This window comes from Seriola dumerili, unplaced genomic scaffold, assembly GCF_002260705.1.
Source record: "Seriola dumerili isolate Sdu_G_001 unplaced genomic scaffold, Sdu_1.0 BDQW01000149.1, whole genome shotgun sequence".
NCBI classification, from domain to species: Eukaryota; Metazoa; Chordata; class Actinopteri; order Carangiformes; family Carangidae; genus Seriola; species Seriola dumerili.
In genome coordinates this window covers 1268438-1293855 of record NW_019174404.1, presented here as the reverse complement: position 1 = coordinate 1293855, position 25418 = coordinate 1268438, and the positions used below count along the sequence as shown (strand labels likewise).

At 40.0% G+C, this 25418-nt stretch overlaps 1 protein-coding gene across 4 annotated transcripts in view; it reads left to right on the top strand.

The window, feature by feature from the left end:
* The first annotated feature begins 942 nt into the window (after nucleotides 1–942).
* The window catches only part of LOC111225476 (dynactin subunit 1-like), a 47906-nt gene continuing 23430 nt past the window's right edge, over nucleotides 943–25418 (top strand). For 3 of the 4 annotated variants that reach the window (XM_022750375.1, XM_022750374.1, XM_022750373.1), the window contains exons 1-2: nucleotides 22747–23208; nucleotides 25385–25405. In XM_022750375.1, coding sequence (XP_022606096.1) covers nucleotides 23179–23208; nucleotides 25385–25405 — 51 coding nt within the window. In that variant the 5' untranslated portion in view covers nucleotides 22747–23178. Of the gene's footprint in view, nucleotides 992–9439; nucleotides 9692–11695; nucleotides 11775–15763; nucleotides 15796–22746; nucleotides 23209–25384; nucleotides 25406–25418 lie in introns of those variants that run through there. The other variant, XM_022750376.1, reaches the window with a different exon arrangement.

The following is a 25418-nucleotide window of genomic DNA, read 5'->3' as shown; positions in this document are numbered from 1 at the left end:
GAGCTTTGTGATGTGGTCGGGGAATTGTGTCAGTTGTTTTTTTTTTTTGTTGTTGTCTGTGTGTGCAAATAGTCTGAAACAGAACCTCAAAGCTTCACATTCTTTAACCGCAGCCATGCTGCTGGAGGCCTAAAAGAGTCTGGCACCTGTTCAAGCAGAGATGAAGGAAGAACAAGGCCTTTCTTTATGAGAGCCAGAGGAAGGTCGTGTCCACGGGGTGAAAGAAACCTGAGGTGCTGATGTGGGGTTTGTTGGTTGGACGTTCAGCAGAGGTTGTTGTTTATTTTTTCATTACAGATCTAATGAATATCTCAGTTTCATATCTAATTTGTGATTTAAATGAGGATACAAGAAAAGTTTCAGCTGTCAACTTTATTGTCCCGCATGTTATATTTAGGAAAAGTTGAAACGCAGAAAACAAACTAAAATAAAGAATATTAAAATGTTTCAAACATATTGCTCAAACCTCACACAGAAACTACATGAGTGGCTGAGTGGAATTATCTTGATTACCAACACTTGACCTTGTTTTCTAACGTCTTTTTTCGTTTGTTTTATTTTATTTTTTATTTTATTTATTAATTTTTACATAATAGCTTAATTTACCTACACTGGTACTTTACTATCTTAAGTTAAAAAGAGAAATATGGTGTCTCAGGTAAAGAAGACATAACATTTTTCCAGGAAATTGCTCTTTTTGTATAAAATTAGTTTCAAATAAGAATATATTGCAAAAAAAAAAAAATACCTGCATTTTAACCTTAATACATGTTGTCTACTGACTGGTGAATACAATAATACACTTAAAATATTTATAGTCGGATTGCAGTGTTAAAGATTTCACCGGGCTCCTTTGTGGTTGTCGGGCGGGCCGGGTCAGGCAGCAGCTCGGACACCTCAGGACGGATGTGTCCGGTCAGAACCTCCATGGATGGATGTAGCCTGTCAGGGACGAAGCTGAGCGGTTAGCCGGATTTTAAGACACAGACAGGTAAGATTTAGCTCTCATTTCTCTCTGAAACGAATGGGGATAAAGTCAACACACATTTACACACCTGTCTTGAAATATATATGTGTGTGTCTTTTTAAAATTAACCCGATAAGTGGCTTTTTTTAAAAAGAAATTCAGACCCGAAGCTAACGGCTACCGTTGCTAGCAACTGGTCAGGGAGTGTCCCACTGACAGCACCAGACATCAGCGTCAAAAGTGATGGTTTTAATGCCAGTTATTGCTGTTAAAACACAATATTTGCACATTAAAACTACTAATTATGGAGTCAACACCGTTACGAACATTTAATGAGCTTTGGTTGGCGGTTGAGAAGCCAGTGTGGGTCCGGATAGCCAGTCCTTAATAGGATCTTTAGGCTCTGTTCTCATTTAAATTAATTAATCTCAAATCTAGATAGTTTTTTTCCCCTTATTTCTCATCCAATTATCTCAATTAGTCAGGAGGAAATGTCACGTCAGGCTGCAGCCACACCCAATGCTGTGATTTTTTATATGATTCCCACCAGACATAACAGGCAAAAAATGTGAAATAAAGGATAAATAGCTGCTATGCTCGTAATGTGAACTAAATCAGTGAAAATAACATTATATCTGCTCAATGAGGCAGTGGGATTTGTTGGGAGCAGTGGTCTCTAGACTCTGAACACACTAGATGGCACCAAATTACAGATTTAACATCTCTATGACACATTTAGACCCATAGACATGTTTAATTTACACTAAAATGATGTTTTGTTTACAATTTCTGTGTGTAATTTGATGCTAATTTGATGCACAATGGAATGAACTGACTCTGGCCCTGTTTTCTATGGATGACCTATTTTTCCTTCATGCATGGCATAGTGATGAGACCAGGCCTGAATATCATTAGCATGCACCTAGTGAAAATAAAGCCTATTGCATAATTAGGTAATGTTTATCCACTATAAGTGGGGTTGCAGTTTAAGTAATTAATCCCCTGATTTTTCGAATAATCAATCGTTTCGTTAAAGAAAAATGGTGTCAAAAATAATGAAAATGCCCGTCACAATTTCCTACAGGCCCAGGGGATTTCTTCAAATAGTTTTATAGTTCTAAATCTAAAGATACAGTATTTACTGTGATTTACAGAAATATTAAACATAGAAAATCAGCAAATTTTCAACTTTAAGACACTGGAACCAGTGAATATTCAGTGACTTAAAAACGTACTCACGGGTTATTGATAATCAAAATAGTTGCTGTGTAATGTTTCGTCAACTAATCGATTAATCTATAAAATACACTTCAACACTCAGTATAATTAGTCTTAGCATTAAATATCAGATTAATGAAGGCTACATGGATCTGGTAATTTAGGGAAAATATACAAATACAGTATATACTGTAATTTAGAGAATAAAACAAATTAATATGTATGATATAATAATAATTTTGTGTTCGCAGAAGAGTGATATATTTGCACATGAACTAAAACTTACAATCATGAGGCTACCACAACATGTACAGTATATATTAACGTTGCATTATTTATAGAAAGTTAGGATGATCATTTCTGGGGCTTAAAGATGGGTTTAATGAATTTAATTGACTCTGGCATGTGAATTACATATAAAGTAACCTCTTTATAAATGGCACCAGTGCTGAATCCATTAATCATTAAGTCAATTAACTGGAAAACAATTGATTTATATTTTTAGTAATGACTAGCTGAAACCATTTATCAGATAAAAACACAAATATTTCCAACAGTTAATGTTCACATAATATCCTTATACACTGAATGATTTGATTTTCTTGCTGCAAGTCAGACGAGGTCATCAATTTAAAGACATCACCTCAGGATCTTGTTGTGTACATTGAACACTTATCATTATATTTTATATAAAATTAATAAAACTTGACTTAATTAAATGAAAAAAATCAGATTAAACTGTCTTTTTGGTCATAAATTGAATTAAGATTTACAGCCTTAAAAAAAACTTTTTTGTGACGTAGCTAGGAATTCTTTAAATTGATGACATAATGCTGATATCGTGATGACTCCTGACACAGCAGTTTGCATTTCAGCCCTTTCATTCAGCCATCTATGAAAGCACAATCTCTTTCTCTTCATTTATGTCACATTCCTGGACACAGTCACGCTCGTCTTTACCTTGTATAGTGATTTGTTCCTCCCGGACCTGCAGACCGACTGAGGTGCGCTGTGGTTGTAACGTTCCTCCTTTAAAATCCCAGAGTGTCACCTCTGTTCCTGCAACCTTCCCGTTGACCGGTCTGAACAGGCTCGCAGCAGCAGCAGACGTTTTTTGGGGCTGAGCCGGTGACGCCTCTTTCTCTGCCATTGTCCTTGTTCTCTGTAAGGAGGCAGTTGTTCTGATTTTGGCTCTCTGCTAGTTGTCTCTTTATTATTTCCTCTGTGAGCGATAAGGACTCCCCCCCCCCTCTCCCCTCCCTCCCACAAATCCCCAACACCCCCTCTTTTGGTTCTGCCTTTGTCATTTGCATAAAAGGGTGCAAAGCGACTGCAGAGGTTTATTTTGTGTCCCTAAACATCTCCAGCTCTCTCACATCTGAATTCATGGCCTGTATTTTGTATAATTCAGTTGTTTTATAGACTTTTCATGCAATTTTAGGAGTTTTATTTTGTCAGTAAAGCCACAAACATACAAACGGCCTCAGTTAGGATTTCCCTGCGGTATGTGCAGGATAATATCGAGCCTATAAACTACATGTTTTGTTGTCCTGGTCTAATCTTGGTTGCCTCAGCTTTATGTAGTGATGGATTTTTTGGGGAAATATCTCCCCCTTCCTGAAGGCTGGGTTTCTTTTGTCCTGCTGCTGAAATGCGTACTCTTCTAACATCTCTCATCAGCCTCTAAGCTGAAAGCTTTTACACAGAAACCCTGCAGCCTTTGCTGCCATTGCAAAAAGATGACAACACAGAAATAGAGAGGACTGAGAGTTAAAAACCCCCAGCCATGCAGTTAGCTGATAAAAGAGAGTTAATCCTGTCTCTGTGATGGGCCACAGCATCAGGCTGGGCTCTAATACAATCTGCTGGCTTTTGCTTACAGTGTGCTGCATTACAGAGCATCACCTGGGCCTTTTGTGTTCAACCACAATGAAATGGCATTGGATTGAGTTGAACTGGTTCACCTCCCCCTGGTTTAAGAAAATGCTTACCAGCTGTGTTTTTTTTACATTTTTAATTTCTAGGCCACATGTATTTTTTTTCTTCCCAGCGCTCACACACTTTACGCAGAAGAAAGAAATTCAACGACTTATTGAGGAAATTAATCTGAAAGACTGCAGTGCAGGTAGAGCTACATCTGGGCTCTTTTACCGTATTTCCTTGCAGTATTGATGGATTAAAATGAGTTGTTTTTGTTTACTCATTCACCATTCTTAACTGTAGCGATTATTATAGGATTTTGCACCTTAATGATTCGTCTTATCAGGGCTTAAAGTGCTCTTTGATCAGCCACAGAGCCGTCCTGAAGGAATCCAAAACAACTCCTAACCTCTGCGTCATGCCAAATTAGAAGAACACGCGTGAGAATAATGACAAGTTTATTTTGAGAGGTGTATTTGCAGGCTTTAGGACCCAGCACCTCTGTCTGGGCCTAAACCACCCTCCCTCCTGCAGAAGCCAGGGCAGACACTAGCGCAGCGCAGTGTTGCCACTCAGCTGATGCACTCGCAGCATACTGAGCCTGGCTGTTTTTGTTTTTTTTTTTTTCCCTCTCTCTCTCCCCATCTTCGCTCTCCTGTTTATCTCTGGTTCATTCATTCATCGGAGGGGTGGATCGCACTGTCCGCCCCTCAGAAACTTCCTGACGGAGCCGAAAACCTCCCGCCGGCTTTCCCCCCTGTGAGCAGCCGAGAGGAGTGACGGAGAGTTTTCAGAGCGCTCGGGCTGTTCTTCTGTGAGGATCAGGAGAGGGATGGTGTGATTCTGTAAAGAGAGAAAGAGAGAGGAAGAGGGAGACGCTCCGGCAGCATCACCGAACCCCCTCTCTGTCTGGCTCTCCCCAATAACACGCACCTTCAGTCAAGACAGGTTTTTTTTTTGGAGGGTGGGCGGGGGGGGGCTCAGCAACCAAGAAACATGTCACAGACTAGGAGGAGCACATACACCCGGGTGAGTGTGCACAAGGTGTTTATCCATGCCAGTGAGGTGAATGAATGGGACAGACTGTGGTGTTTAAGTTAGTACCGACTGGTGCGCCATTGTTTCTGTTACGTCTGTTCAATTAGTTTCACTCTGTCATCTCCCTCCTGTCGATTTCTACTGTGAATGGAAAGGGTTTCTAATCCATTTCAGCGCTGCATTCTTCTGTCTGAATTGTCGCCTCTTTGTTCGGCTCCGATGCCCCTCCGGGTTCAGTGTCGCTGCTGTGATGTTGGGGTTCAGACCTCTGTGATGACTCGACTCTGTGGCCCTGTCAAGTAGGAGATGGTGCACGACAGGCAGGTGATGGGATTGATGAGGCTTTTTGTTGTCAGCAGGCACTGGACACACGATCCACGAGCCACAGTAGACTTCCTGTTTGTCAGTCGTCTCTGAGTCAGGCAGCCTGGGAGGGATGACATCAGCTTGCTGTTAGATTTTAGCTACAAAGAGGATATTTTCAGCCACATTTCATTCCTTCAGATCACAGAAAAAAACCCGTACTTACTGTATATCGTGTAATTCAGCCTGAATAACCTGGTGACTGTCTCTTACAACTATGTGCACGACAGCGTTTCAGTCACTTACTTTTTGGAGAAAACAAAGCAACATCAACATCAGGCCAAGTTTCACCAGCACCTTCATCGAAGCATAATGAGTGTAGCAGTGCAGCCAGTGATGCTGTGTGACTGTTTATATCTTATTTTAGTGTTAAAGTCAGTGCGAGCTTGCGTGTGTTGTAAGAGTAGAGTGGCACTAAATAATTCAGCACGCCCCCCTCGGGTCCTCTCTGCCTCCAGCACATGGCGAACAGGTCGGAGCAATGACTGCACAAACCGTTAGCTCGAGCGAGACCCGTTCAAAACACTTTAGCTTTAATTATTTTATGATTTAAAGAAGGCAAGAAGTATAAAACACAGCAGGTGCATTTGACCCATGTAGCCTCCATGAAGCACTGTAACCCAAACAACCCTGCTGCTGGTATGAATCTGAAGTGATTTAATGCCTTTTACATGGAGATTAAAGCTGAAATAAAAGACTGTGATGTAAAAAGCTGTCGACACAGACTCAAGGATGCAGCGGTTACTGCACATAACCAGTTAAAATATCTCTTTCCGTGTTAGTTATGAATAACAAGCTTGGTTAATTAGACTTGAAGTAATCATGGGAATTCAGGCTTTGCATAACTGCTCCTGCACAGCTGAATATCTTAACACTGATGTGAATAAAACACCATCGTCTTCAACTGTTTAATAATATCTGGATTTATAAGAAAGAGGACATGAATGTCTGCTGCTGCCAACAAAATGTTTGCATACATTGAAGATATTTTATTAGAAAGATAAACTGATATCTTTAGCTTTAGGTTATGACCGATTGAGCTAAGAACCAACTAGTTTCTCTTAATTCTTCCCCCGTGTATAAACCTTCGTATATTCTGTCTGAGAGTGTTTTTCTGTATGTACACATAAAGTCTGTCTGTAGGCTCTTGTTCAGTGGCTGTAGTTGAGAAATGTAAATAGTTCTGTTAAGAACTGACACCGTCTTTGAGCTTATGTTTGAATGTTCTCCAGAAACCACCGTTTTATAATCATTAAAATTCTTTAAGTGATTTTACAGGGGCCATAATGACATGAGAGAGAGAGAGAGAGAGAGAGAGAGAGAGAGAGAGAGCACTGAAACAAAACAGTCTTTATATTATCACATTCCAGAGTATACTGTGCTTAGATTTAATGCCCTCACCCTGGGAAGTGTGGATGGCTGTTAAAGGCCTGTGGGTTCATGGTTTAACCAGGTATTACATATATGTTTTCCCCCCTCTAGACGGCCATGTTTCTCTCTATCTGTTCCACTTATTAGCGAGTGCCTTCACTGCAGAGAAATGTTAACTTGCCCCCCCCCCCCTTAGATCACACCTCCACCTCCATGTGTGTCAAGGATGTGATCTGTGTCTGGATTCCCTGCAAAGTGTGAAGGATGTCGCGCTGCCAGGGGCTGAGTCTTTCACGCCCCTGTAAAGCTGGGCTCAGTGTTTGTTGGAATTTAATTGTGATAATTTCATCATTAGACCCAGACAGAGAAATCTGCTGAGCCGGTACACAGACCAATGTTAATTTATTGATATATTAGTGTATATGTCGGCTAGTAAGTAACAAGAAATTACCACAACAGAGATTGTCCACCAGAGAGAGAGGCCAAGTTTATTTTTCAACTGTAAACTGTTCACTATTCCTTAAATTAACAAAAGTGTTTGAATATTGGCTAATAAGTTGTTTTAAAAAAATTTATGTCACATTTTTGTGATTTTCTTTGTTATATCTGATTATAAACTGAATATTTTTTGCATTTTTAACTGTTAAGTGAATAAAACAATCAGAATACATCGTCTTTAGTTCTGGGAAATTAGAGCATGTATCTTTTCTGACAATTTATGAACAAACCGATGAATGGATTAATAGAGAAAATCATCAGCAGATTAATCAATAATGAAAACATTAGTTGCAGCCCTACTCTCAACTATCGAATTTAATAATATTTGTCTCGAAATTCGAAGTAATTCCAAGCAGGAATATTGTTTATTTAAGTTTTGGTTTAATATAATGTATTTTGTCTGAGTTTATTGCATCGATTGATCAGTTATCCCTATGGCATTTGTGATGGAAGTTCATCCTTCTAAATAACTGCGCTGATTGATTACATTTTGTAGGTTGTCAACAGGTTTAGGTTTGATATATAAATAAAAACAAGAAGTGTCTCACATAAGCACAGAGAAAAGCAGTGTGTTGTGTGTGAGACTGAAACTGTTAACATGTCTTTATGCTGCTGCGGTTTGTTTTTGTTTCACCTTCCTGTGGACGTTTCTGTGTCATTCAACCTTTAAGTGAAACAGCAGCACATGGACAGTGTACTGTATGTTTACAGTGAGCTCAAAGAGAGTCGCAGCATATTCTCTCACACAGTAATAATATCTGCTCCTCTCTGTGCTGTTCTGCTGAGTCACCATCACTTCTAGGACACCACACTGTAAATTGGGTTACGCAGGATTATTAGATCACAAAATATCCCAGCTTGAAGTTGAAACATGTAACTGCGCGGTTTTGCACGCCGCATGTCACGGTTTGCGTTACGAGGTCTCAGGTGATTGTTGCCGTGGAATTATCACAAAAATGTGGCTCCTCAGCTACAAACAGTGGTGCTGTTTAAGCATGCATTCACATGGAGAGTGCAGAATAAGGACAAGCCCTTGCTTTTACCTGTTGTCTGGTGCTGTGCAGCTCAGTGGGTCTGAATGACACTAAAACTACTTTTCGTCCTATAAAAACACCTTTTATTGCCAGTGTCCACTGAACACCTACAGGATGTGATGCTATGTTGGAGTCATATTCTGTACTGTAGCTTCCTCTCTGACAGAGTCATGCAGAGAAATGTATGTTTCACTACTCAATGTCAAGGATTTATCTAATAAAGCAGTGGTTGAACCTTCATGAAATCTTTCACTGAAAGCTGAATCCTCACTGTAAAGTTGTAATAATAATAATAATAATAATAATAATAATAATAATAATAATAATGCTACCACTTCACAATAAGACTACCAGTTTTTAACACTTTATAAATCATAAACAAGTTATAACACAGTTTTCATACATTGATGCAGGTTCACTATTTGGCAAAATCAAGTTAATACTTACTACTCATTAATCTTACTAATGAGTTACTACCATTTATAACTGGTAAAATGGAGCTTTATAGTAACTCATTAATAAATGATGGTGTGTTTTACACTTTACAATAAGATAATTATGAAAATGATGATAATTTGAAACGACATAATTTGATCTGAAATGAAACGTTTTAATCATTAAGTTGCTGGTTAATGACTTTCATCTAATGGGTTATAAATGATTTATAAAGTGTTAACAAGCTAATTAATAAGCTAGTTATAAACCATTCATAAATCCTTTATAAGGGGAGTATTAATGTGAAGTGATACCATAATAATATAAAGGTGACAGTGACTTCTTTAACCCTTGCATGTCTTGGGTGATCAGGTTGGAATTGGACAGGGAAAAACAAACAGTTTTATGAGGCGATAAGTGTATAAACTCTGTATTTGGGGTGTGTTTTATTCCTAAATCAAGTTTGTCTGGAACAAAGTAAATGTGATTCCTTGTCAATGGGATGAAACATAGAAAATCACCGGTATGGTTCTGTTAAATGTGCTAATGAACAGTGTTGATTTGAATTAGATTTTTCTCCCCTTGTCCCACGCAGACCACCAGCAGCGGCAGCAGCAGGATGAGCTCGGACGGGGGCGGCCGGCCCGTCAAAGTGGGATCCCTGGTGGAGGTGATCGGGAAGGGGCAGCGCGGCACGGTGGCGTACATCGGCACCACACTGTTCGCCTCCGGGAAATGGGTGGGAGTCATCCTGGACGAGGCCAAGGGCAAGAACGACGGCACGGTGCAGGGCAAGCGCTACTTCACCTGCGAGGAGAATCATGGGATTTTTGTGAGACAGTCACAGGTAACTGCAGAGATATTTAAGTAAATGTAGAGATACTGAAAAGCTGCACCCGAAGTCCGTCAGTGAGTATCTGCGATGAAGAGGATCTGTTGTGTTTGGGAACAAAAGAGTTGGCAGGGAGTAAATTTTTATCTGTGACAAAAAAATACCAAACATTTTTGTCCTTAATTTTTTAGGGGCAATTTAATGGGCAGTTTCTACTCTTGCATAAGATATCTGCATTGCAAATGTGATCTATTATGTTTTCTTAAATCACAACACTTCGTACTTTTCCAGTGCTTTTGTCTCCACCCTCTGTCCCGTCAAGTCCTCCCCCATTTCTCTATTGTTTAGCTTCTTATTCTTTGAAATGTTTGAGATTTCATTTTTTATTCGACGCAGTGGGCTGTGTGGGGGGGGTTGATATTTTCGTCTGCTTGTCTGCGTGGTGCCAGCATCTTCAACAGCTTCAGGCTGCTTGGTACTTAGCTGTGTTTTGATCAACAACAACTCTTATATTTTGTCTCCCAAAATATACTATAAAGCGTCCCTGCCTCCTACAGAGTCTCAGAGATCACCTATTGTGGCCTGGGTGGGGACATTATAACACATTACTTCTATTACTCTGCCAATGTGTTAAAATTGTTTGAAATAGCACATATGTCATTGTGGAGTGAAGTAAAGGCCGTAAACACACCCAGAGTTTACCCAGAGTAAACGCAGTAGAGTTAAGCTGCTTATCCTCACTGGCTGTCATGCAAGGACATTTTTTTTTTTTTATTCTTATCCTAAACCCGTCTTACTTTTTCCTTGGAGGTTTGCTCGTTCAAGTCAACCAGCCAACTGCACAAACCTGTCATAAAATGCTTGTTTGAACTTGAATGCCACCTGTTCATGAACGATTGGACCAGTATGTAATCTACACTCCAGACTGTTGAATCAGGCCACCTGTTCCTCTCAGTTTTTTCAGCAGGTTTTATTCACAATAATGTCACAGAAGAGTTAGGAGAACGAAGAAAGTCTGGTGGGAGGAATGAGCAACAAAATCATGCTAGGGGACCCTAAAAATGTGAAAATTTGACTGTAGCTGCCTACAGACATAAGTAAAGAAGAAATAGTTTGACATGAAGTTCGATGCCAAAAACATATTTTGATAAAGCAAGTGAAAATCTGAACATCTGATGAGAGCAAACATTTTATTATAGCCCATGTTACTGTCGAGCATTATGGATGATTTTCCTCTGGAGAACGATGCGCATAAAGACCCAGAGGCATCTGTTGAGTGTAAGAAATTTGCTAACACCTAATAAATTTGTAGAGGTTGTTAAGCTGAAATACTCATGCCAATAAAATAAAAAAAAGTTGTCAAAACTCTCAGTACAAATTGGCTTAATGCACATCACATTCACATCAGACACATAGTTTTGTCAGATTTGTATCATGTTTAAACTCCAAAGTCAAAGACGTGTTTTGAAGAGCGGCAGACTCTCTGTGCAGGACTTGAACCAGGTTCATCTCTAATCACTTGCACTTAAAGAATGAATCTGTCCTTTCGAGTGGTTCTTACATGGGGCTCGCATTGTTGAGTGAAGAGCAGATACTTCACAACAAAAAACAGTGTTAATGCTTCCTGTGCAGACATGCAAACACACACATACACACACACACACACACATACACACACACATACACACACACAAATGTTAGCTTCAGTATCGATTAGTCGTTACACTGCTGACCCTCTACATCGTGTCTCTCATTTGGCTTAAAAGACTGTTTGACCCTGAATGTCCCAGCAGTGCACTTGTAAAGGTTGCTATGGAAACGAGGAGAAATTACGACTCTCTCTGGGAATGCTATATTTGAATGAACATCAATAAACAAGCCAATTTTGTTTGTGTGGCTCCCCTTTTAACATCTGTGGCTTCCTCTCTGCCAGCTCCGCCGCTGATGAATAAAAGTGTTGGCAGTGATGTTCTGGAGGACACGACCGGATGTCTCTCACCGTTTGTCTTTCTGTCTCAGATCCAGCTGGTTGATGATGGAGCAGACACCACTTCCCCAGAGACACCTGAGCCCGGCACCGGCAAGGTTCTCAAACGAGGTAGGGACACACACACACACACTCGCACACACACACACACACACAGACACACACACATTCAGATGGTCTTATGGTTTTGTCCTTGGTCATTACTCAGTATTCTGCAGCTATTCAAACAGCAAAGAGTTGCTAAAATACAGTGACATTATTTCAATTCTGACCTTTCAAAAATAGTTTCCTCAGGGACGTGTGCTCGGAGCATTCAAATGTGAAAAGACATAAGACATAAAAATCAGCTTTTGTGTTTTTGTTTTTAATTCCTTTTATCTATAAACAGTATCAGCTGATGTAGTGACAGTCGGTGCAATTTATAAAAAGATTGTGCGAATAAAATCTGTGAACCAATGATCATAGGTGAGGTTACACACAGACTGTGAGAGATGAAGTGCTTTTGTGAACTTCTGTGTGCAGATACAGAGCAGAAAAATCACAGTTCCCTCACTGAAGATACAAGTACGAATATGGACTGTGTTTTTACGCCTGAACCTTCAATTGAAAGGTGTTTTTTCAAGATGGACGACGGTGCAGGTTCTTGTCGTCCATCTTGAGGTGCAGCGCAGAAATCTGGGCCACATACATACAAACAAGGCCCAAAGTGTTGGAGCTCTTACACCTCCTTAAACAAAGCTCCATTCTCCCTAGAAAAGTTCTTTGGTCATGCATACCTGCATGTTTTAAGTTTTCCATACATTAAAACAAAGAAGCTGTGAAAAGAGCTGAATTCTTGCTGATTCTACAATGATCTTTTAAAATTGCCCAGACAAAATGATTGTTTCCCCTGAGAAATAACTGGATTTTAATTATATTTACAGCAAACTATTGTCTTCAGTTAATATCACAGGTGTCTGCCATTGTATAATCAGTCATTTGGTATCATTGTGTGCATCACACTGAACACGGACAAGGGAAAGGAAAAAAGAAAATATTCCCCAAGCATGGTCACGGTAACGGCTGCAAGAGCATCTCCAAGCAGCTTGATGTTCCTAGTTTAAGATCCATGGGACAGAAGCCGACCGCGAGGAGAACTGACCCCAGACTGAACACAGGGATGGTCTGAATGGTGGAAAAGGAACCAAGGAAAACTTGGGCTCATGGAAGACGACACAGAAAGAGAACATCTCTGAAAGAGAAAAAAAAAAAAGCCTGACTGGAGTTTTGCAAAAATCCATGTTTACAAGCCACAATGCTTCTGGGAGAATGTCCTTTGGGTGGAGGAGACAAAATGAGTCACATCAGAAGAAAACACGAAGCTTTTCAAAGGAAAGAACATCATCCACCACTGCGACGCGTGGAGGAGGCTGTTATGTTATGGGGTTGCTTTCGCTGTGTCTGGTACAAGGTGCCCTCAATCTGTGCAGGGAACAATGAAAGCAGAAGATTATCAAGGCGTCGTGGAAACATACTGCCCAGTGTCTGAGAGCTCATTGGACCGTGCTGAAGCGGCCGTCCTCTATTCCCGCTCACTGCGATGCCCTTGATACAGAGTATACGTCTCTCAGAATTACATAATAATACAAATAATAATCATAATAATAATCTTTATTGTTCACAAATGTGGAAATTTGCCTTTGGCTTCGCAGGTTGGTTAAAAACACATCGTTGTGACTCACAAACAATAAGTACAATAATAAAATTAGCACAACATGCACAGTACAAACAGCGATAACAGACGTGATTTCAGTGTGAATGATGCGAGTGAATTCAACAAAGTTATTGCATTTGGTGTAAAAGGACTTTCTGTGAATGTTCTCGGTTGCTTTCTGCTTCACCTGGTTTCTGTACATCCATAATGATAGGGAATAATAATACTAATGCTGACAATGTGATCTGAAGAGCCTTTGCATCAGTGTGTCAGTGTATATGTGCAGTGTATAAGTCCCTGCGGTTTAGAGTGTCATCCAAAGGTCTAAAATAGAGATGTGCCGCGGTAAATATCTCATTACAGAGACACTCTGTGTTTTCATTTTGATCTGGAGTCACTGATGAAGCAGAGCACGGCACCGACACTGCCAGGGTCGTGGGTTTAAATCCCTCTGTTTGCCCCCGTGAGGGTTCCCGGGGGCTGAAGCATCCACCGGCTGACGTTCTGCAAACATCAAACCAAACAGCAGGTTTAACCATCATCACACCTCCTTACCTGTTGATACAAACGTCAGAGTAAACAGGAGATATTTGGGGTTGACACAGAACAGACTCACCACAGGTGCCAGCTGTTCTCAGGAATATCATGTGATATGAATGAAAGCTCTAGAAAGGCTACTAAAAGGCTACTGCTGTGAGGTTATTTCGTCAGATGCTATTTCCACAGTTAAGAATGATTTCAATCTCATCGAGATTAAAGTCTGATTTCATACAAATTATAAAGTTTTATAAAGATTAAATCGTATGTAATACTTGATAACTTGACGTGTTATTAATTTTAAGAGTGATTTAAATTTGCTATCAGTTTAAAAGTCGATAAAGGGCAACATTTAACTATTGTCCTCTCTCTGCTCGCAACTCGAGAAAAGAAGTTTTCTACATTTTCCTCACTTGGTGACCAATATTTTTTACCCTCCAGAGGATGGAGCGGGACTCTGTTTCCATGGTTACGCCTCGCTGCTGCTACATCAGATAGAGGAGTGGTGGTTGGTGTAACGTCCACTTCCTGGCGCACAGCGAGAAGGAGTTAAAGTGCTGACACACTCTGTGCTTTTTCGAGCAACGCTGATAGACAAATGAGCCTCGTTTAGCTAATTCAGGTGTTACCTGGCAACAAGATGTGTCCTCAGATTAAAGCGGCGAACACAGAGAAAAGGCCTCGAAACACCGAGACTAAAAGATAGAAAGATAAATCTGAAAAAACAATCTGAACTAAAAATCAATTCCAAGGTCATGAAATGTTCCCTCAGTCAGACATGGCAACACATTTATGAAAAAGAGCCGCAGTGTTCGCACGATGTTTGGCGCCTGGCGCACAAGATGGAGGAGAGAGAGAGATAAAATATGGTAATAGCAAGGATGAACACAAATCCACTAATACGTTCTTGCATCAGTTTCATAATTGAAGTTATTAGAGAGCGGATTTCATTTATTTAGTCATTTATGTCATTTATTCATCTGTAGTTTGCATGAATGAAAATACAAAGTATTTTATATATAGAAAAATTATATATAAAATAATATATTAAATATCGTTTTTCGGCTGATCTGATAACAGCAGTATCTCCTCATCGTCTTAAAAGTGTCTCTTTCATTCTGTTTCCAAGTTTTATTTTCTCTGTGCATGAGAGATGATACATGTATTTATTATTTAAATTGTACAAGATGCAGATTTCTCTCTCTCTCTCTTTCTGCATCTTTAATCTTGAGCTTCCGCAGCATTCACATTAATCTGACAGCCAGTGATACATAAGATTGTCTGACTTTATTTATATTTGACTTTTATGTAAAAGTGACCAGGGTGTTTTTTTGTTACTTAAATTTGTATTTTTTTTAAAAAGGTACAGAGTACAGATATTTGCAGTACAAAAAAAATAAAATAAAAATAAATAGAAACAGCAAAAGGGGATTTTAAGCTGCAACTGTGCAGGTGCAAACCACCAGCCATAGATCCTATCCTAGAATAAACTTTGACCATCTTGCAACTTATAAATAATTTTCTCAGTCTTTGCAGAGAAGTCAGTCTTTCCATCTCATGAACCTCAGCCTGTAACCATTTACGAGTACAGGGTGCTCATTCTTACATGATACATGATAAATTACCATCAGATTATGTGCATGTCTGAAAGAGCCTGTTTATACTGAAACCACCACCTTACAGTAACAGTAGCTTAATTGAAGAGATGTATTTGCTCTTTCAGCAGTTCTCCGCCGTCTCTCTACATCAGTGTAGTCTATTTGCACCAGGATCTTTGTGGGACTTTATACCTTGTAAAGGATAATAAACAGTGATCATGATATAAGAATTTCCCTCTCACTTTCTTTGTTTTTCTTTTTTATCTCTTCAGAGATCCTGGAGACGCCCAAGTCCACCAAACTGGTGAGTCAGATAAGGCTGCACTGTGACACTTAAGTTCCCCTGTGGGAAACCAGCAGCAGATACACACACCCACAATGACAGACACACTCACACATGTATCTGTACAAACTCACATACCTGCACACACACACACATATCTAAAGTAAACACTGTGTGTTCCTGCCACACCTGCCCTGCTGTTACAGCTGACTCAACACAGAGAGTTCATCTGTTTCTGACTCTGCCTGTAAAGAACCTGCCACAGGTTCTGTTCTGTAGCAAGTGTGTGAGACGATGTAAATAAGTGTATTGGCACTATTAGGGTTAATTGATTCAGTCTAAAAGAGAGTCAGCTAAAATAGAAGTGCAGTAAATGTACAGTAGTTCTTGTCTGACAATGATGTAAGGACACACTGTCAATATTATACACTACGCACACAGCTCATGGAGTGACTTCTATAAGTCACTTTTTTATCTGTTTTTTCTATTTTTCCTTTAATTACACACTGATTTTAATCCTGAAATATTTGAATAGCATTAAATCCATATAAATACATACACTTTCTTCAAATAACCTTAAATTATCCCTGGAATTGTGAGTTTATTTCTCAGTGAGCAAAAGAGCATAAGGTGCTTTTTTCTTATCTCACCAGCAGAGGGCAATGTCTACTTATAAATGCACTTCTAGCTGCGTGTTGTGTTACATCAACTTGTTATTTATTAAGTGAAACAGAGAGAAAAGATCCCTGGAGATTGTGAATTAAAATTGAGAGGATGTATGAAAACAGCCCGTCACAGATGTTTTCATTAAAATTTTCATATTTCAGGGATTTAGTTGATTCCACTATTTCTATCATTTTGGACTCGGCTTTTAGGTTAACTTGTAATCCGAAGTGAAAGAGTGAGACACAATATTCCCATGAATCCAGAAGGATCAGGTTTATATTACTCTTGAATTTTAACTCATCTACATCCATGTCACCAGGGTTTCACGGGTATGAATATGACCTTTTAATTATTTATTTGTCTTTATATTAATATCACAGTTCCTTTGAAGAGAAGACGACCAAAATGCTCTCCAGCTCCAAACATTTATTCACCGTTAACCTTTTATGAACTCGTGTGTCAGACCTGAAAAACAGCAGCTTCAAAACCTTTAAGCCTGAACATTTAAATTCTCCTTGACCTTAGAGGTTAATAGATTTTTGTGATCTCTAAGAAACTGTGATCTCAAGTGGTTGATAATTTGCAAGGGAAAAATGTCAATTTCCGACTTTTTATTCTCAGTGAAATTCTGATAAATTCTGTCCTCCTGAAGTTTATCACATCCAGTTAGGTCTCATTGGATTTGGGCTTAAATGTCAACACAACAACTGACATTTACTGGATGTTTCACAGAACCATCAGTTCACCCAGAAGTAGTGACCTGTAGCATTTTGTCCCTTCATTTTTAATTTTCCTTGTATTTAACAGAGTAAGAGAAAAACAGAAGCGACGGGAGCTCATGTTTGAAAATAAAAATATTAGAATATATATCATTCAGTCTGCATTAACAAGGAATTTGGAAAAGAGCAAGTTGAATATGTAAAAATATCTGCTAAATGCTTTAAATATATTTTATTTATAGGAGCTCATGGGTTACATTTTAATTGAAGTTTGATATGTGAAGTAACATCAGTCACCATGTGAAAATAATTTATACAAATATGTATATTTCTCCGAGGTCTAACTGTTTTTGAATTCAAGAAAACATTTTAATGATGTTTGACACGATTTTTACAGGATTTTATTTTTATTCATAGTTTGTGTGTGTGTGCGTGTGTGTGTGTGTGTGCGTGTGTGTGTGTGTGTGTGTGTGTGAGAGAGCGCGAGATAAAGACGTGTTTGTGAAAATATTCTGTGCTGTATATATTTGACTGAGATTTGTGGCCCACCAGCGGAGAGCACCGACTCACCACACTCCCCGTCACCTCCAGCATGTCACTGACAAACTGGACCTTTTAACCCGTCACCCTCCCTCCTTCCCTTCTCTCCTTCCCTCCTCTCCTTCCCTTCTCTCCTTCCCTCCGATCACGCAGCGAGGAGTGAAGCCCAAAAAGGTGCTGCATGTTTCTCTAACCTCGGTACAGTGGTAATGTTATGATGATGACCGTAGTATCCATGGTAACCGTGGCTCTGAATGGCCTCCGCAGCTGCATGGCAACAAGGCCTCACCCCTCATTCTACCCATGATTCCTCTCAGCTCACCTCACCACACCGCCATCCACCAAGCCGCTGTGTGATCGTGTGAGAGCGAATGGACGCTGTTGGCGAGAGAGAGAGAGAGAGAGAGAGATGACACCTGTGTCGTCCATAGTCCCTCATCCACCCGACCTCTGTCACCTCGCCACCCTCTCTGCTCTGGTCTGTTGTGCACCGGTTCAGCTCTGTCGCCTCTGTCGTGTGTTTGTTTCGTCGCCTCATTGTCAGTCCGCTTACCGTGCATTTTAAAGGCATGTGGCAGTCGCAGGGAGAAAAACATGATCATTGCTCAGATAGTTACCAAGTTACTCTTGTGTTTCTACATCAAATCCCCAGGAACGTCAAGGAAATCTGTAGTTTCAGTGGTTGTTTTGTGGTGTATAAGTAGAAACACATATTAGTTTATCCAGAAGTCAGGTTTTGAGAGAAATTGCCGATCAGTTCCTCCTTTAATATTCAGCTGTAGACTCCAGATAACATGTGAAGGCACAATCAGACATTCAGTTTGTTGCCACTTACACATCTATTAAAATGAAATCCCTGGGTTTACTGGTGTAATAGCGTTCGAGCAAAAATCCCCCTTTTCCTGCCTCTTAAAATGTGAGGATTTGCTACTTTTGTGTTTATATCATTGTAAAATCATTTTAAAATGAGACATTTTTACACCACGGTTAATCAGTTAATCCAAATCAACAGATTAATCGTTAGTAAAAATAATGGTTAACTGCAACTGGAGTTTGGACCTCATCGTCTGTTTTGTTCTCTACTGTGAAATATCAGCAAGGCTCGGCGTTTTCATTTTGTATTAAAAATAAAAACTTATTGTGCTGTTAAAAAACTGCAGAAAATTGATTGTTGTGTCGTGTATAGGGATATAAATCGATGATAAAATTCAGTTTTAGACATTTCTGCTCAGCCCTCGTTACTTTTTCGTGAGTTTTGGTGAAAAGAAAGAAAAGAAAAAGAAGTTTAACTTTCAAACAAAAGCAAGAATCCCGTATAGAATAATACAGCAGTTGATATTTACGCGTTTACTCCTAAAATCCTTGTTTGTTTTTTATTGTTTTTGTACCTCGGCTGTGTCCAGGCTGCTAGAGTTTATTCATTTATAAAAATCCAAAATTTCGACTCTCTATAACAATATAAGAAGTAATTTTTTCTTCTTCGTTGGTGTCCACCTGACTCACTTTTGATCAGCCATCAAGTGCAGCCATTACACCTTGTTTCATCTGAACATACATCGAGCAAAACGGCGTGACAATACGATTTCCCTGTGACTTGAACATTTTAATGTTGAGCGACTCAGGGACTGGTCACTCTGACAGTCCGCTGCTCTTTAACATTCGTCCTGCGCTGACTCAGACGTTCAGACGTTCCTCCGCTGCTCTGGAGAAAATGTCAGATTGTGACCGAGGTGAAATCAGTATGGAGTATGGATTCCCTGTCAGCTCGGCTCTACTTTATCGCCTCCTGTTCTGCATCATTTAATAAACTAGTAAAGGTCAACACACACAATATATATATATATTATTTTGTACTATCCCTATTTTCATAGTAAGAGATTTAGTGGAATTTATTTATGTGTCGTTGTAAAGATAACATTTCATAATAATGACTTTTAACATTAAACACTTTTGTATTTATAGCAAAATTACTTCTCTCCTCTGTTCCTTAAGGATGTGAATACACACTGTACCTGTTTAGACGTGCGTTGGAACATTTTTAAATGTTTGGTAGTCTATTTAATTTGCTTACCAAATCCTCGACTAGCCTCACACTCAGACTTTCTGTTTTCATCTTTATAAATGTGAGATTCATACATTTAGACTTAGTTGATAAGACAGTCTTAAATTTAAGGTAACTCTTTTGAGCTTATCAACATTTTAATCAAGTCGAAACTTTGTGAAAAATGGGACAGGCAGACAGAGAGGATGATGGGATTTTTCTAAAAAAAAGGTCATTATTTGTTCAACTTTTTAGGGAACTGAGGAAAATAGAAGAGCAATGCCCTAAAGTATTAATTTATTTATAGAATGATGACATTATACGGTGCTGACAAAAATAAGATTCAGAGAAGTGAAGTTACGCCCGTTAGGAAAACAAAATGAATATAACTTTTAAATAATTTCCTGAGATTTTTCTGCCTGTTGTGCCGTTATATGCGACAAACTCCTCTGATCTGATGCTTTAATATCTATCTATCAAGTATGTGAAATAACAGCCCCGTTTCTGCCCGGTCAGAACAGGCTGAGCGTGTTGGGTTCTGCTGCGTTGATGCTTCCTGGGCAGTAATTTTATCTCCTTTTGTCCTGATGGAGGCTGCAGTGAAGCGATCTTCCCGGTGTCTGCTGGGAAAGCAGCAACTTGATACCTCTCCACCCATCCCATCATCCTCTCTGCCTGTCTCTCTCTCTCTCTCTCTCTGCCTGTCTCTCTCTCTCTCTCTCTCTGCCCTCTCAGAGCACCACTTAAGGCTGTGTGCTGGAGAGAGAAAGTGAGGCGATTACAGAGAATGATGTTTAATATTTTATCAGGACAGATTTCCCTCAGCTGCTGTGTAATGGATACACACAAACTGTTTTTTCTTTCTGGTTCAGCAGCCTGAACTCTCAAGTCCTGTTGCATTTATCTCCCTCCTTTATAAATGAGAATCTTTTTCTTTTCTTTCTATCATCAGTTTCTTAACACTCACTTTCAATATCCTCTTACACAGAAACAGCGTTTACTATAACCATTCCAAGTTTCTTCGCTGCAATCTCAAATGACTGCGGCCCGTTTTTGATGCAGAAGTATTTTGGGTGCAAAGCTCACAGCTAATCAGAGTATCTCCACTGAATTAATCCTCTTACATCCCTCTCTCTTCCTGCTGAGCTGCTGCTGCAGAGAAGGAGATTAGTGGATCTGAGGAAGATATTACCACCACTACTCAAATGGCCCTCGGTTGTTTAGGAATGAATTGACCTGTTAAATCGCTTCATTACGCTAAAAAAAAACTCCTCTCACTACAATCAGTTTTACCTCTAAAGCTCAGGACGATACCGTTTTGTTTGAGTCTTAATTCTGATCGCCGTGATACCGGATAGTATTGAGACCATTTTGTAAGGATTCATACTCTTCTTCTTTATTAAGACAGAAAAAACAATGTACAACAAATATGACTAATACTGGGTACTACTAGAAATGTTTCACCCATCAGAGATTATTCTTTACTTATATCTGTGGTAGCCTAGAGATTTCAATTGCCGCCCACATTGCAAATTTTTTTTTTAGTGCTTCAAGTAGCGTCATACATGCATAATTAAGTGAAATGAAATGGAAATTCAGTGTGGTTATCAGGCTAATATCATGGCAGCTGTCCTTTTAATATCTGATGCAGGACCTTCATTTGTCGGTGCATTTAATCTGTGAACTGTTCTCAAAACATTTGTATCAAAAGTATATTAAGGTAATATGACAAAATCACATTTAGCAGAAGATTTTATTGTCAATAAATCCCATGAAGAGACCAAACTAGCAGTGAATTGATCCTAACAAGTATTTTTTGTGTGTCCAAAGTGTGATGTGTCTTATTCCTCTCTTCCATTGAGCTCCATTGCTGTGTGAAAACACGCACTGTCATTTATTTTTGATTTAATCCCTCATACACTGCCCTGCTCCCAGAAATGCTCTCCAGCACACAGATTGTGTGTTAATCCGCTGCTAAAAATAGTCCCCCATAAATTCACTATCTGCTCCTGTTTGAGTGACATTGCAAAACAGTTTTTAGAAAATATATATTTATGACCTGTTTTTAAAGATGTACACCGTCTGTAGGAACCTTCTGTGTTTAAGGCAGGTCAAACAACATGTCGTCTGATTGCAGCAGTCAGTCAGGAGTCAGTGGTGCCCTCTTCCTGGAAGGCATTAATAGTGTTAGTCAGTTGCACTTGGTTGTAAAAATAGTTAAATTATAATAGTGAAATGACAGAAAGAAGCGGGCGTGGTTGTTGGATTGTTGGTTTTCCGGAAAATTACAGAAATTGTTGAACCCCCCGCCCCCTCCCGACCCCGCCCCCAACTCTGACATCGGTAAGGTGTGTGTTTGTGGGATTTATTGACAAAAACAAAACTAAAGAATAATCGCCTGTATCCTTTAAATATGTTAAAATAAATAGAGAAAACTGGTGAAAAAAACAAAAACAAAAAGAGAATTTTTAAGAATGGTAAACATTATGAAACTTAAATCCAGATCAGGTGTGGGTCCCCTCTTTGTTTTTGTCAGCCTCCTTTAATGAGCCCATAGGAGGGATCTGCGAGCGTTGCTAGGAGACAGGAGAGGCTTGCATCAGTCGCCGCTGCTCGTTTTCCTCTCTCACCTCTGTTTACAGCCCCACCCTCCTCCGTCTCACATCCTGTCTTTCCTCCTCTGTCTGTCCCACACACACACACACACACACACAAACACACACACACACACACACACACACACACACACACACACACACACACAAACACACAGTGTCATCCGCCCCTCCCTGTCTGTCTGTGGTAGAGGTGGTGATGAGTGGGTGAGCAGCAGCAAGCAAGCATGGGGAAGGAGAGAGGGAGGGGAGGGGGGGAGGCGGAGAGTGCACAGTGATGTAATGCACGAGCAGGGCATTGGCTGGGCTGACAAATCACAATAAGCCGAGTGGGGGGGTGGGGTGAGACAGGAGAGGAGGACGAGGAGGAGGAGGAGGAGGGAGAGGAAGGTTAGGGAAGGCGTCTCCTATGAGCAGTAGCAGGTCGGGGGCTCGCGGCAGCAAGATGCCAGAGCGCTAATCGGAGCAGAAAGGAGCAGGGAGGCACCGACTGAGGGCTCCGGCAAATGGATTATGAGAGAAGCTGAGACAGAGGACGTAAAGGAGGACGATATCGGGAGGAAGGGACGGACAGAGGCAGGGAGGGGGAGCCTGGGAAAAAATCACCGCGGCCATTTGCACCACTGCAGCTTCCCCGGCCTGAGCGGCTGCCTGTCTGAGCGAGTGTTCGGCTTCAGCTGTCTGTCTGTGTCATAAACCCGGTGTCTGAGGATTCGAGCATCTTTGTCTGTTTCATCACCTGTGTGTGTGTGTGTGTGTGTGTGTGTGTGTGTGTGTTTCTCGGTGACTGTGTTGTGTGTGTGTGTCTTCTTCTCTTGCAAATATGATGAGACAGACTCCTGCACCCCGGAAGGTACAGAACTCCTTATGATTGTCCTTATGTTGTTGGGATGTCGCTGCTGTTGTTGTCATCTTCCATTCGATGTGTTGGCAGAGTAAAGGTCATGCTTGGAAGTTTCAGTTGGTCCTCATTTCGTTTTCGGTCGCAGTTGCCCTTTTTTTTTTTTTTTTCCTCTCAAGTGATATGTGATGTGTCCCGTGTGGCAGCAGGAGTGACCCTGCAGCTTGTTTTTTCTCAGTTTATTGTTGATTTTTGCTAATTCACACTTCATTTCTGCAGAATTATTTTATGCCTCTACATGTGTCTGCAGTAGATTTTTATTTTATTTTTTATTTCTGTCTACTCTACAAGCTTTAATCTTTTATTTCACCATGAAGAAGCCGTTTCTGCCATCAGGAGAGAATCAAATAATTTCACTCTTGGTTGCAGCTGTAGCTCACAGGCTGATGTGATTTCAGCACAGCCTGGTCTAGTATCTACAGCACAGCACTGTGGCTTAAGAGGGCTGTCAGATCTTATTTGGTACAGCTGTTAGCTCGGGCTAATTTTTGCTGAATGGTCCGGCTCTAATCCAATAAAGAACGATAACTAGCCGAAGCGACGGCTGCACCAGGGCCGAAGCAGAGAGAGAGAGAGAGAAAGAGAAAGAGTCAGTGTGAAAAGGAGGTGGAAAGTAAAAGGTAGAAGACATGAAAGTAGTCGAAAGGAGAACGTCTGTACAGACCTAGGTTACATTGTGTTTTATTAACAGCCTTATATTTAGTTTAATTTTGAGGGAAAAGTGGGAAAAATAATCCTGTTGCAATAATCCTCATAGATTTGTCTTAGTATAATAGTGTTTATTTAGGAAACAAAACAACCTCAACTGGTTCATTTAGTAGCTGCAGCAGTTTTCCCCTAAAAGTAATATTTATCAGAACAACATTTATTGATATTTTTAAACTTTTTTGGTCAATAAATTCCTTACAATTCTCTGATAATGTTCTAGTGTGTTTCCTGGGAAGAACCATCTGTAATTTAACATCAATCACACGTAGAACAGAGAGTTGAGAGATTGTTTAGAAGAATCTTTTACTGAACACCCAAAAGGCATGTAATTCAACATGTATGAGGAGTAAAGCTTCCAATGATGAATAAATATTTGCTTTAAACTAAATTCTCTCAGAACTTCCTCTTGGTTTTTTCTTTCCAGGAAACTTTTTCTATCTATTCTAATAATTAAGTTTATCAAATTTCATTGAAGTTTACCACATTTTTTCTCCACTTTTACGTAGATTTCATCTCTGACAGGTAAATTTTACAGACTTTTGCCATCATGTGATTCTAATATGGAGAAATCATAGATTATTTTGTCCAGCACTACAACCAATTGCATGTTGAGGTTAATGCAATTTGAATTTGAAGTGTTGTAAAAAAAAATATGTCAGCTCGTAATTTATGATCTTTAAATATGAGTTAACTCAAAAAAACCAACCAAAAACAGAAATACAGAGTTTTACCTGAACATATTACAGTATATTTAGTGTTGACTTTGATCTACTTGGGATACATTTTGGGAGTTAACTTCTGGATGGTGGATTAAAACCATGTAATCCAGGTCTGATGTACAGACTATAGAAATTAGATGAGAACAAACTGTGGATGTTTCCCTGCTTCCTGTTCCCTCGCCTCCATCCTGCTGCGTGTCGTGTCTGAAACACACGATATAGCAGTATAACAAGCCATTATCCTTGCTCTGTCTACTGTGTAAGCGCAGTACAACAAATTTGGACTCGGATGAACTGGATCTGCTGCGTCCCCGAAGACACAATGCAGTCATTTAGGTCACAGCGGCAGTACCAGTCGCTGTGTCCACGTCGCTGCTGAGGGGTTTTGGTCACATGGGCGGAGAGAACGAGGCCCTGGACACCGGCTAGGACGAGACAGATCAGAAAGATCAGGATTATGGATTCACAGGAGAAAGACAAAAAGGGAGTTTTATAGGTTTTTATTGTCGGTAAAGGAGCAGAATCCCAGAATAGTTCATCAACCATATCAGTCTCATCAACCCATTTTGTCCCTTTTTGTCTGTGATTTCCCTTTTAATATGAACTTTGCCTTGAATCACTAACCCTGGCTGTTTGTTTCCTTCCCTTTCCTGCTCTCCCTCTCTCCTCGTCCTTCTCCTGACTCCTCTTCTCCTCCTCAGACCACGGCCAGAAGGCCCAAGGTGAGCCCAGTCC